This window comes from Chiloscyllium punctatum, chromosome 48 (assembly GCF_047496795.1).
Source record: "Chiloscyllium punctatum isolate Juve2018m chromosome 48, sChiPun1.3, whole genome shotgun sequence".
Lineage (NCBI taxonomy): Eukaryota > Metazoa > Chordata > Chondrichthyes > Orectolobiformes > Hemiscylliidae > Chiloscyllium > Chiloscyllium punctatum.
This window is the reverse complement of record NC_092786.1, coordinates 36,159,027-36,172,515: the sequence shown is the minus strand read 5'-3', so window position 1 is coordinate 36,172,515 and position 13,489 is coordinate 36,159,027. Positions and strand designations below refer to the sequence as shown.

The window sequence follows — 13,489 nt, the reverse complement described above, 5'->3', positions numbered from 1 at the left end:
GCAAGTGTAAACCCCACCCTGCTCTTCTTCAAAATAATAGCTGTGGGATATTTTACATCCACCTGAGAGGACAAACTGATCCTCCATTTCATGTCTCATCTGAAAGATGGCACCTGCAACAGTGCAGCACACACTCTGAGTGCCATGCAGGGTGACAGACTGTCCCGGATTTTAATTTCTTTTTTCCTATCCAGGAGCAGCAGGGGACAGAGCGGAGGTGACGTCGGATCCAGGAAGTTGCCAGGAAGGTAAGGGATTTTTATATATTCGGGCAGCGGCTAAACCCAAGATACTACAAGTGTTGTATCTTCCTCCCAACCCCCAACCAGAAGAAAAGGACTCTGTAAGGTAAGGCTGTATTGTTTGGTATTAGTTAGTTGAGTTAAAGCTAAGGCTTACAATGGCAGGGGACCTCAGACCCATGGCATGGGCCTCTTGCTTGATATGGGACCTCAGGGACGTGGCTGACATCCTTGACTCTTACACTTGCAAGAAGTGAGCTGCAGCTCTTGTTTGACTGCATGGCGGCTCTGGAGCTGCGGGTGGACTCACTGTGGAGCATCCACGATGCTGAGGAGATTGTGGATAGCATGTTTAGTGAATTCGTCACACAGCAGATTAGAATTGCTGAGGGAGACAGTGAATGGGTGACCAAAAGGCAGAGGAAGAGTAGGAAAGCAGTGCAGGTGTCCCCTGCGGTCATCTCCCTCCAAAACAGGTACTGTATACCATTTTGAATACTGTTTGGAGGAGATGGCCCACCAGGAGAGGGCAGAAGTTGCCAGGATTATGGCACTGTGGTGGGCACTGCTGTTCAGAAGGGTGGGAAAAAGACTTGTAACGCCATAGTCATAGTCTATTGTAAGGGGAGTAGATAGGCGGTTCTGTGGCCAAAAATGAGACTCCCGGATGATATGTTACCTCTCAGGTGCTCTGGTCAAGGATGTCACTGATTGGTTGCAGAGCATTCTGAAAGGGGAGGGTGAACAGCCAGTTGTCGTGGTGCATATAGGAACAAAGAAAATTTACAGCCCGGGAACAGGCCCTCAGCCCTCCAAGGCTGTACCGATCCAAATCCACTGTCCCTTCAACTACTACTCTCTGTCTCCTGTTGCTCAACCAGTTCTTTATCCACCTAGCTAGAACACCCTGCTCACCATGTGACTTCATTTTTTTCCATTAGTTTACCAAGGGGAACCTTATCAAATGCCTTACTAAAGTCCATGTATATGACATCTACAGCCCTTCATCTATCAACTTGCTCACTTCCTCAAAGAACTCTACTAAATTGGTAAGTTGGCACTGCTACCAATGCCACTTGCTAGCCAGTGTAGAAATGAAAGAATAGGCAGGATGAACACTTGAGGGATGGTGTAGGAGGGAGAGGTTCAGATTTGTGGACATTGGGACCAGTTCTGGGGAAAGGTGAGCCTATTGCAAATTGGATAGTCTGCATCTTAACCAGACTGGAATTAATGTCCTTGGGAGAGTTTTTGTTACTCCTATTGGGGAGGGTTTAAACTAATGTGGGCTTTGAACCTGAAGAGAAGACAGTGAGGTAGAAACTAGAGGCAGTAAGGAAAGGAGCAGGATCATGAAGTTAGCATTACCAAAGGGAAGGGTAGGCAGGGAGCAGATGAACACAAAGGAACTGGTGGTCTGAAGTGGATATGCTTTAATGCAAGGATGAAAGTGGGTTAGGCAGACAAACTTAGGGCTTGGATTGGTGCCTATTGAGATCACGAAGACTTGGATGAAGGAAAGGCATGATTGGCAACTAAATGTTCCAGGATACAGATGCTTCAGACAGGATAGGGAGGGAAGTAAAAGGGGGGAGGTGTTGCATTGCTAGTCAGGGATGATATCACAGCTGTGCTATGGAGGGCTTGGGCAGTGAGGCATTATGGGTAGAGCTGAGAAATTAAGAAGGGTGCAATTACATTGTTGGGCTGTACTACAGGCCTCCCAACAGTGAGCGTGAGTTAGAAGTACAAATAGGTAAACAGCAACAAGGTGGTGGTAATGGGAGATTTCAATTTTCCCAACATTGACTGGGATATACTTAGTGTCAGAGGTCTGGATGAGGCAGAATTTGTCAGGAGCAAGCAGGAAAGTTTTTTAGAGCAATATGTCAATAGTCCAACTAGGTAAGGGGCCATATTGGACCTGGTATTGGGCCAGGTGGCAGTGGGGGATTTCTTTGGAAATAGTGACCACAATTCTGTAAGTTTTAGAATACTCGTAAACAAAGATGAGGGTGGTCCTAAGGGAAGAGTACTAAACTGGGCCAAGGCCAATTATATCAAAATTCGGCAGGAGCTGGGAAACATGGATTGGGGGAAGTCCACATTTGATATTTGGGAAGCTTTCAAAGATAGATTGAAGATAGTGCAGGATAGGCATGTCCATTTGAAAACAAGGGATAGGAAAGGCAAAATTTGTGAATTGTGGATGACAGGAGAAATTATGCGACTAGCCAAGAGGAAAAGGGAAGCGTACTTAAGGTCCAGGCAGCTAAGAACAGAACATGCTTTGGAGGAATATCGGGAGAGTAGGACCAATCTTAAACGAGGAATCAAGTGGGCTAAAAGGAGTCATGAAATAACTTTAGCAAACAGAACTAAGGAGAATCCCAAGGCCTTTTATTCATGTATATGAGGCAAGATGATAACTAGAGAAAGGATGGATCCAATAAATTATAAGGAGGGAAGATTGTGTGTCGAACCCAAGAAAATGGGTGAGATTCTCAATGACTACTTTGCATCAGTGTTCACTGAGGAGAGGGATGTGATGAATGTTAAGATTAGAGATAGAAGTTTGTTTACTCTGGATCACATTGACATAAGGAGGGAGGATGTGTTGGGTTAGCTAAAGAATGTTAAGGTGGACAAATCCCCAGGACTAGATGGGATCTATCCCAGGTTGCTGAGGGAGGTGAGAGATTAAATAGCTGGGGCCCTGACAGGTATCTTTGTAGCATCTTTAAACACAGGTGAAGTGCCAGAGGACTGGAGAGTTGCTAATGTTGTCCCCCTTTTCAAGATGGGTAGTAGGGATATTCCAGGTGTCTACAGAACAGCGAGCCTGATGTCAGTGGTGGGAAAGTTGCTGGAGAAGGTACTGAGGGATGGGATCTATTTATATTTGGAAGAGAATGGGCTTATCAGTGATAGGCAACATGGTTTTGTGCAGGGGAGATCATGCCTTACCAACTTATTAGAGTTCTTTGAAGAAGCGACCAAGTTGATAGATGAAGGAAGGGTTGTTGATGTCATATACATGGACTTTAGTAAGGCAGTTGATAAGGTTCCCCAGGGTAAACTAATGGAGAGAATGACGTCACATGGCATGCAGGGTGTTCTAGCTAAGTGGATAAAGAACTGGTTGAGCAACAGGAGACAGAGAGTAGTAGTTGAAGGGAGTTTCTTGAAATGGAGAAAGGTGATCAGTGGTGTTCCACAGGGATCAGTGCAGAGGCCACTATTGTTTGTAATATACATAAATGATCTGGAAGAGGGCATTGTTGGTCTGATCAGTAAGTTTGCAGATGACATGAAGATTGGTGGAGTAGCAGAAAGCATAGGGAACTGTCAAAGAATACAGAAGAATATAGATAGATTGGAGAGTTGGGCGGAGAAGTGATAGATGGAGTTCAATCCGGGCAATGCATTTTGGAAGGTCTAATTCTAGTAGAACAAAGTATACTGTAAACGGAAGAGCCTTGGGAAAAGTTGATGAGAAGACAAAGTTGAGAGTTCAGGTCCATTGTACCCTGAAGGTGGTTGCACAGGTGGATAGAGTGGTCAAGAAGGCATATGGTATGCATGCCTTCATCAGACGGGGTATTGAGTATAAGAGCTGGCAGGTCATGTTAAAATTATACAAAATTATACAAATTGGTACGGTCGCATTTAGAATACTGTGTACAGTTCTGGTTGCCACATTACCAAAAAGGATGTGGACACTTTGGAGAGGGTGAAGAGAAGGTTTACGAGGATGTTGCCTGGTATGGAAGGCGCTAGTTATGAAGAGAGGTTGAATTGGTTAGGATTGTTTTCATTTGAACAAAGGAGATTGAGGGGGGACCTGATTGAGGTCTACAAAATCATGAAGGGTATAGACAGGGTGCATAGAGATAAGCTTTTTCCCAGGGTGAAGGATTCAATAACAAGAGGTCACACATTCAAGTGAGAGGAGAAAAGTTTAAGGGAGATACATGCGGAAAGTACTTTACACAGAGGGTGGTAGGTGCCTGAAACGCATTGCTAGCAGAGGTGGTAGAGGCAGGCATGGTAGATTCATTTAAGGTATGTCTGGACAGATGCATGAGGAGGTGGGGAGGGATACAGATCCTTCAGAAATGGGCAATAGGTTTAGACAGTGGATTTGGATTGGCACAAGCTTGGAAGGCTGAAGGGCCAGGCTATAAATTTTCTTCGTTCTTTGTTCTGATCTGTCTCATAATTGAGGCTGTAACACCCAAGACCAGAAGTGCTTGAGAATCTCAACAGGCATGGCAGTATCTGTGGAGAGAAAACAGAGCTAATTGTGTATTAACTCTTGTTTCTCTGTCCACAGTGCTGACAAATATGCTGGGTTTCTTCAATATTTTGGGTGTTTATTTCAGATTTGCAGCCTCCACCATGTTTTGCTTTTAGTAAAGAAGGAGCTGGAGCTATTTTGGGTTGTGTCAAGTGATCATTGGGGGAGGGATTTGTGTGTATCAAAAACAGAAGTTTCTGGAGAAACTGAGCAAGTCTGCCGGCATCTGTGTAGAGAAAGGACAGTTTATATTTCGTGTTGGTGACCCTTCTTCAGAAGCAATAACTCTGTCTCTTTCACTGCAGATGTTGCGAAGCCTGCTGAGTTTCTCCAGCAATTTCTGATTTTGCTTCAGACTTCCAGTCTCTGCAGTATTTTGACTTTGGTGAAGATGGTGCTGGAGCTTTTAGAGGTTGGGGGTAGGAAGGTTTTTGTGGTGATGAAAAAAAAGAAGGCTCTCTGGACCTGAAACATTACCTCTAGGTTCTCTGCTAGACCTGCTGTTTTTCTCCAGCAGTCTCTGATTTTGTTAAGATTTTCTGTTTCTACAGCAATTTGTCTTTGGTGAAGGATTGAGCTGTTTGGGATTGATGCAGGAGGGCCTTTGGGAGAGGGAAGGGTTGGGGTGTGTGTATATCCCACACCTCTGCCCTCAGACCCCACCCCTCCAACCATAACAAGTACAGAACCCCCCTGGTGCTCACCTTCCACCTTACTAACCTTCGCATAAATCAAATTATCCACCGACATTTCCACCACCTCCAAACGGACCCCACCACCAGGGATATATTTCCCTCCCCACCCCTTTCCGCCTTCCGCAAAGACTGTTCCCTCCGTGACTACCTGGTCAGGTCCACGCCCCCCCAACAACCCACCCTGCCATCCTGGCACCTTCCCCTGCCACCGCAGGAATTGCAAAACCTGTGCCCACATCTCCTCCCTCACCTCCATCCAAAGCCCCAAAGGGCCCTTCCACATCCATTAAAGCTTTACCTGCACATCCACCAATATCATTTATTGTATCTGTTGCTCCCAATGCGGTCTCCTCTACACTGGGGAGACTGGACACCTCCTCGCAGAGCACTTTAGGGAATATCTCTGGGACACCCGCACCAATGAACCACACCACCCGGTGGCCCAACATTTCAACTCCCACTCCCACTCTGCTGAGGACATGGAGGTCCTGGGCCTCCTTCACCGCCGCTCCCTCACCACCCGACTCCTGGAGGAAGAACACCTCACCTTCTGCCTCGGAACACTTCAACCCCAGGGCATCAATGTGGACTTCAACAGCTTCCTCATTTCCCCTTCCCCCACCTCACCCTAGTTCTAAACTTCCAGCTCAGCACTGTCCCCATGACTTGTCCGACCTGCCTATCTCCTTTTCCACCTATCCACTCCACCCTCTCCTCCCTGACCTATCACCTTCATCCACTCACCTATTGTACTCTATGCTCCTTTCTCCCCACCCCCACCCTCACCCTCCTCTCATTTATCTCTCCACCCTTCAGGCTCTCTGACTTTATTCCTGATGAAGGGCTTTGCCCGAAACGTCGAATTTTACTGCTCCTCGGATGCTGCCTGAACTGCTGTGCACCACTAATCCAGATGGAGGTGTGTCTGGGCAGGGTCTTCAGACTGGACTACAAGTCCCAGCGTGCTCCGCGAGCCGGCGCCCAATAGGGAGTCGTCTTGCTGCTGATGTGGGGGCAGGACCAATGAGGAGCGGGTTTGTTGTGGCCCAGAGATGGCGGCGGCGGCGGCGGCGGTTGTCCGCCTGATCCGAGAGGAGCCCAGCCGCAGAGCCCAGGCCCCGGCGGGTTTGTGGTGTCCCTCCTGCTGAGGCCGCCGAGTCCCCTGTCATCATTGCGCTTCCCCCGAGCACCAGGAGGTATTTGGTTATTTGTATTCAGTCTGTCCTGTCAGTGAACAGCCTTTTGATTTTGAGGATAGGGAATACCGAGGCAGCACCTCCCAGGGCAACCACATCTTCGCTGCAATTACAAGAAATCCCAAAACGTTTCCTGTATTTGTCTTTTTACAGAAAAGTTTACTTTGGGATTGAAGGTGATAGAAAACCCGCTATTTTTTAAATCTGTCTGGTCCTCCAGGGTTTGAATATTTGTGAAAAAGTGGTGTTTACATTCCCTACGGTGTGGAAACAGGCCCTTCGGCCCAACAAGTCCACACTAACCCTCCGAAGAGTAACCTACTCAGACCTACTAACACGATGGGCAATTTACCATGGTCAATTCACCTCACCTGCACGTCTAGAACATAGAAGAATACAGCGCAGTACAGGCCCTTTGGCCCTCAATGTTGCGCCGATCCAAGTCCACCTAACCTACACTAGCCCACTATCCTCCATATGCCTATCAAATGCCTGTTTAAATGCCCATAAAGAGGGAGAGTCCACCACTTCTACTGGCAGGGCATTCCATGTTCTCACGACTTGCTGAGTAAAGAATCTACCCCTAACATCTGTCCTATACCTACCACCCCTTAATTTAAAGCTATGCCCCCTAGTAATAGCTGACTCCATACGTGGAAAAAGGTTCTCATGGTCAACCCTATCTAAACCCCTAATCATCTTGTACACCTCTATCAAGTCACCCCTAAACCTTCTTTTCTCCAATGAAAACAGCCCCTAGTACCTCAGCCTTTCCTCATACGATCTTCCTACCATGCCAGGCAATATCCTGGTAAACCTCCTCTGCACCCATTCCAGTGCCTCCACATCCTTCCTATAGTATGGTGACCAAAACTGCACAGAATACTCCATATGCGGCCGCACCACAGTCTTATACAACTACAACATGATCTCAGGACTCCGGAACTCAATTCCTCTACCAATAAAAGCTTTCTTCACAGCACTATTTACCTGGGTGGCAACTTTCAGAGATCTGTGTACATGGACACCAAGATCCCTCTGCTCATCCACACTACCAAGTATCCAACTATTAGCCCAGTACCCCATCTTCTTGTTACTCTTACAAAAGTGAATCACTTCACACTTACCTACATTGAACACCATTTGCCACCTTTCTGCCCAGCTCTGCAGCTTATCTATATCCCGCTGTAACCTGCCACATCCTTCCTCACTGTCAACAACTCCACCGACTTTCATATCATCTGCAAACTTGCTCACCCAACCTTCTAGCCCCTCCTCCAGGTCATTTATCTTTGGACTGTGGGAGGAAGGAGAAAGTGAGGACTGCAGATGCTGGAGATCAGAGCTGAAAATGTGTTGCTGGAAAAGTGCAGCAGGTCAGGCAGCATCCAAGGGGCAGGAGAATCGACGTTTTGGGCATGAGCCCTTCTTCAGGAATAGCCCACGCAGACACCGGGAGAATGTGCAAACTCCACCCAGACAGTCGCCCAAGGCTGGAATTGAACCTGGGTCCCTGATTCTGGGAGGCTGGAGTGCTAACTGCTGTGCCACCCCATGTGTTGTGGGAACTTTTCATCATCTACTAATTAGACACACACACACACTCGCAGCAATGTTTTCCCTGCTACACCTGAAAGCTAAGCTCTTCCCTCTGTGTTTAAAAATCACACAACACCAAGTTATCGTCCAACAGGTTTAATTGTAAGTGTTAGTTTTCAGGGTGCTGCTCCTTCATCAGATAACTAGTTGGGCAGTTACCTGATGAAGGAACAGCACTCTGAAAGCTAGTACTTACAATTAAACGTGTTGGACTATAATCTGGTGTTGTGTGATTTTTAACTTTGTCCACTCCACCTCCACGTCATAACACTCTCTGTGTGTTGACACGGTTTATCCTGCTGACCTTTTTCTACTGATAGTCATTATTTACATTCAAATTTTGGACTTGGGAACAAGTAATTCTTACCAAACTGTTTGCAGATGGTATCAAACTGAGGGCTGTTCTGATATCTGACAAAGGATATAACATGATGCTTAACACTTTAGAAAACTCTCTTCTGACTATCTTCCGCCTTGGAGACTTAGGACCTGCACTGATTAAACAGTTCAATGCTGGTCTGCACACCCTGCCAAAAATGGGGCAGGTGATGTTTGAATTCTTCTGTTTCTGCCATTTGCACTGAGCTTTTTATGGTTCTGTCAGAGATGTTTGAGATAGTTGGCATTTCTGCAGACCTGCCTTTTCCAGAATAGACAGTTGAGTGAGATTCACAACAGTTTGTGAGGATTTGGATTTTTCCCCAAAGGCTTTGAGGACATCCATGAATGTCTTTTGCCTGATTAATAACTGTTTGCTGTGGTGAAGCTTTGGAATAGAGAACTTTTTTTGGAAGTCTTGCGTCAGGTGTGCCCTGATGCAGCTGATTGACAGTAACCAGTGTGCCATTGTTGATGATGTTAGCCTGAGAGAGGATATATTGATAGTGGAGTGCCTGTCCTGACAGTGGGTCTGCAGGATTTTGGAGAAGCATGACTGATGATATTTCTATAAGAATTTGAGATGTCTAATGTAGATTGTCCATATTTCTGATACACACTGAATGGGAAAGGTGTACTACTGCCCTATGGATATTAGGCTTGATGTCCGGTTTGAGTTTTTAGTCATTAAATGCTTTTATCGGGTTCACTGGAGGATTTTATCAACCATGACTATTTTGAAGTAGGGAGGCTTTGAAGAATATAAATTGGTCCATGTTATCCAAAGGCTTGCTAGGATTTTGTGTGTGTGTGTGTTTGTGTGTTGGAAGCAAACTGGTAGGGAACCTTTTTTTTTCAAGTTTTAGACCAAGGCCTATTCTCTCATGTGCCTCTTTGAATTTTCAACAATGGTTTGGAGCTCAGCAATTATGTGTGTACACAAACCAATATCACCTGTGCTGTATCGCTTAGTGAAGGTGAGGAGTGGTCCTGCTTTGAGGCTGGAGGTAATGCGGATTGAACAGTTTTCTGCTTGTCCTGTCATGAATCTCCACACCAGTAGAAAGCTTCGTAGATATGGAGTGATGTGTTGCAGAGAATATGCTGAAGAAAAGTATTGGTGTGTAACACAGTCTCACTTGACCCCCAGTTTGCTCACTAGTTCTGTAGTGGATCCATTGGTGAGGATCATGGCTTGTACATTTACATATGCTGGTGGAGAATTTCTGCTGGCAGCCAAGTTTGAGAAGGATGTTCCATAATTCCTCCTGGTTTAGAGTCAAATGCCCTTTGAAGTCACAGAAGCCAATGTATAATGGTCGCTGCTGACCTCTGCACTTTTCTTTGACTGGTCTTCCTTTGGAGACCACGCCTCTGACCCACTTTATGGGTGGAATCCTCATTGTAACTCCAGTAAGAGGTTATTTGCAGTTACCTTCCCTGTGGTGGACAGCAGAGAGATTCCTTTTTAGTTACTACAATCAATAGGATAAATAACACAAAATGGCTAAGGCAAGCACTCTGATGTCTTCAACTGGAAACAAGATAACTGCATGGGAAAAAAGAAAATAGGAAGATTTGGTGAATGTCGGAGATGAGATAAGAGGAGACCAATTTTGAAAGGTATAAACAACAGACTGATTGGATTGTTGATGTGCTGTATATTCTTTGCAGTCTGTTTCCTTCTGCCCTACCTGAAGAAAACGGCCTGTTTTAAAAACTGCGCTGTCTCTTAAAATTGTTTCCTGCCTGATGAATGGCTGCGAGGTCCTGCTTCAAACCATTGCGTGGCTAAAAATAATTACAAAATTATGTATAGAAGTGATCAATGCACCCATTTTTCTTAATTTTTTACATCTGTAAGACTAATTCTTTGTATCTAAATCAATGACTCACCTCAAACTTGGTCACACCTCTGATTTTCATGTGCAGTCTCCAGTTTCACTTAATTCGAATGCCTTGCAATATTATGCCTAAATTTTCAGATATGTTAATAAACAGAGGAAATGTTCTTGTCCTATCATTGCAATTTTTAAAATATTTTACAAATGTTTATTCATAGTCCTATACTCTATAAATGTAACTTTTATGACGTAAGCATAGTTCACTTTAAAAATGAAAAAGCTTTTTCCACTTGTTGATTTTTAGCCATGATGGAATGAGTCACAAAATTCATACAAAATGCTCTTGAAGTTACACCAGTTAAATTACACCTTATATCATTGCTAAAATTATTTGTGTAATCAGTATCTTATCTTTCTGAGTCATTAGGCAGTGTAATTGCTTACAGGTCGTTCTGCTACAACGTGTTTCATCAGTGGGAATTGGCTATAACACGATTGACGAATTGAGGATGTTGTCTGTATAACGCAAACTTTCTACAGAATGGGGGTATAGCAGTTTTCTATTCGTGATCTTTTACAACATGATTTTCTATAGCAGTTTTCCATTGCACGATTTTCAATAGCGTGAGGTTGCAGAGGAATACAACTGTTGTGCTATAGCTTAAACACCTTTTTTTTTATCTTCCACCATTATAGAGTATTTTTAATGCATTTTAAGAGAGGTAAGTTGGTACAGCTTTGTTAATATAATTGGAAACAGAAGTATCATTAAAAATGTAATCAGATGTCTTGACTTCATCTGTGATTAACCTGATTTGCATAACGATGTAAATCAATAATTTAGTAGTTTCATTGGTGCCTTTGTAAATTAACTTGTGTTTCATTTGCAATAAATCCAATTTAAAATGTACTAAATTGTAATGTTTTCCCAAAGAAAATGACTGTAATTTGCAGGCCCCTTCCCCATTTCTGGGAGCTCACATGTTGATCCTGGGGCATTTTGTCAGTAAGTCGTCTTCTCAGCAGATGCAGTCTTGGAGCACTTCAAAAGGCAGTGGAAAACATAAATGATATAACTCATATTTAACATTCCTATTTTTTTGTTATGTGCTAATATTACGCAAAGAGAAACTCTATCCGATTGTTCCTAAATGGCAATTAATGAGTTGAAACTTAAGTTTTAAGTTTGTTAATTTTTCAGGCTATGATTGTGTAACTTTATTCATGTGTGGATCATCTCTAACCTAGTTTCTGCTTTGATTTTTGTTGTCATTCAAGGTTAGCACTATCTAAACAATGTGTTGCTCCATGAGTTAAATTAATTAAAATTCCAGAAAAATACACACTAAGCCACCTGCTCTTGCAATAGCAATGAGAGATTGGATAAACATACACTTTTTTTCAAATGTAATTTTTTTTTTCACCTTTGCATTCAGGTCATTGTTTCATGAGAATTTTTGTCAGCTTTGTTTTGTCAATGGTGCAGAGGGTTCTTTTAATTTTGATTAACCTTAGATGACTTTTCTTTTCAGGAAACCATGGATATTTGACATTATCCCAGTTGTGTAAGGTGTTTTGATCATGAACATCGATCTCTGGAAAATTATCTTGGTGGCTAAGCAGGAGAAGCACAAAAAACTATTTCTCAATTATAAGAACTTGTGCAGATTTCCTCATGAATTACTGAAAGGTGGTGGCTCAGAATACTTGGAACACCTTTACATGAAGATGAATTTATTAACAACTTTGGTATGTGTGGTATTTCCTACTCTTTGTTGTTTTAAAAATAAATTGCTAGGTTGTTTCAAAACTTATGAGCAAGTAATAGGTAGTCTTGTGCATGTTTTGAGGTTCATCAGGTTGTTTTGGCAATGCATTTTAAATTGGAGCTCAAGCTTCTGGAACAAAATGTTTCATTTTCGACTTGCAGTCTGTCATGAAGAAGCTATTTCATACAGGGGTGAGACAGAAATACTTAAAAACAGGATTCCTGATTGCTTTGTTGGAGAAGATTCATTGCTGGAGAGTTGCTTGTGTTGATGTCAGGGGAAAGCATCTGCTTTGGTTATTGTGCCCCTGTGGTTAACAGTGTTTAGACGTGCCTGAGAGTACGTTTCATTCTGCCAGAGTATGTATACCAGCAGAAGGGTCAGGAAGGAGATGCGTAAAACTGTTTTTGAGAAAGATAAATTTAAAATAATAAATGTACTTAAAAAGGCTACAACTGATGAAACCAAATGGAAACAATCCAAGATTATACGTCTCAATAGCTTGTGTACCGTTGCTCCAGTTTTATGCATATTGTTTACTCTCCTTCAGTAGAGAACTGTTATCCAACTGGCTCAACTTTGGAGAAATAGTGAAGGCTTGTTAGTATTTGGGTTTTAATATCTTGTGTAATAGTGAATTCAGTTAAGGAGCATGAGAGAACAGACTGCCAGTGAACATTTTCTCTGGGCAACATTTTAGCCTTCAATTCAGCCAGAATGCACGATGGAATACTTCACTTTAGCCTGTAGAAATGAACTTTGGAATCATTGAAAATGGTTAATTCTTCAGTCAGGGATCTCCTTTTATTTATTGCATTTTAGAATTTTGATGAATTATGTTCTGCAGTAGTGCCAAGTACAGAAAATGTGAATAAATATTATTGTAAATTCAAGCATTTTAGTTTTGGAGATGTTACAGTTTTAGAAATTAAACTACAAGAATTAAAAATAATTGTAATCTTTAACTATTTCAGCCAGACAACCTTGGGGAGAAACTTCCAAATCTCACTGAATTGTGAGTATTCTCAAACTGCTTTGTTCATTTTGGTGTATTTTTAGCCAAATGCATGTCTATTTACCATTAACAATGTAATTTGTAATGTAAACAAAGTTGTTTAATTTAAGTTATATTACCTTTAAAGGTAGCCTTTTGACAACAAGACTGTTATTAACGCTGAACAGCTAAATGAACGATAGTTTGTACAAACAGTATATTTTACAATTATACACTTTATTTTCTATAGTATTTTACAAGTTGCAAAGATGCTTCTGAGTGTTTCCAAGAGAATATTGATTTTTAAAGATAGTTGCTCACTTCTTACATAGCAGGAACTTAACTAGGATCCAGATCAAATTTATGTTGACCTTGGGCTGAGTTGCACGCAGGTAGTACAATATAAATGTGGAATTATACTTGTTCTCCAAAAAAAATGGTTGATGCTGTGTTTCATTTTAAACTAGTTAGG

The 13,489-nt window shown here is 42.8% G+C and overlaps 1 protein-coding gene across 6 annotated transcripts in view; it reads left to right on the top strand.

Moving 5' to 3' along the window:
- Positions 1 to 223: 223 nt before the first annotated feature.
- lrrc28 (leucine rich repeat containing 28) overlaps positions 224 to 13,489 on the top strand; it is a 73,638-nt gene continuing 60,372 nt past the window's right edge. For 3 of the 6 annotated variants that reach the window (XM_072564953.1, XM_072564952.1, XM_072564948.1), the window contains exons 1-3: positions 6,272 to 6,433; positions 11,787 to 12,003; positions 12,998 to 13,038. In XM_072564953.1, the coding sequence (XP_072421054.1) occupies positions 11,836 to 12,003; positions 12,998 to 13,038 (209 nt within the window). In that variant the 5' untranslated portion in view covers positions 6,272 to 6,433; positions 11,787 to 11,835. Of the gene's footprint in view, positions 249 to 6,271; positions 6,434 to 8,997; positions 10,034 to 10,700; positions 10,802 to 11,786; positions 12,004 to 12,997; positions 13,039 to 13,489 lie in introns of those variants that run through there. The other 3 variants (XM_072564950.1, XM_072564951.1, XM_072564949.1) reach the window with 3 other exon arrangements.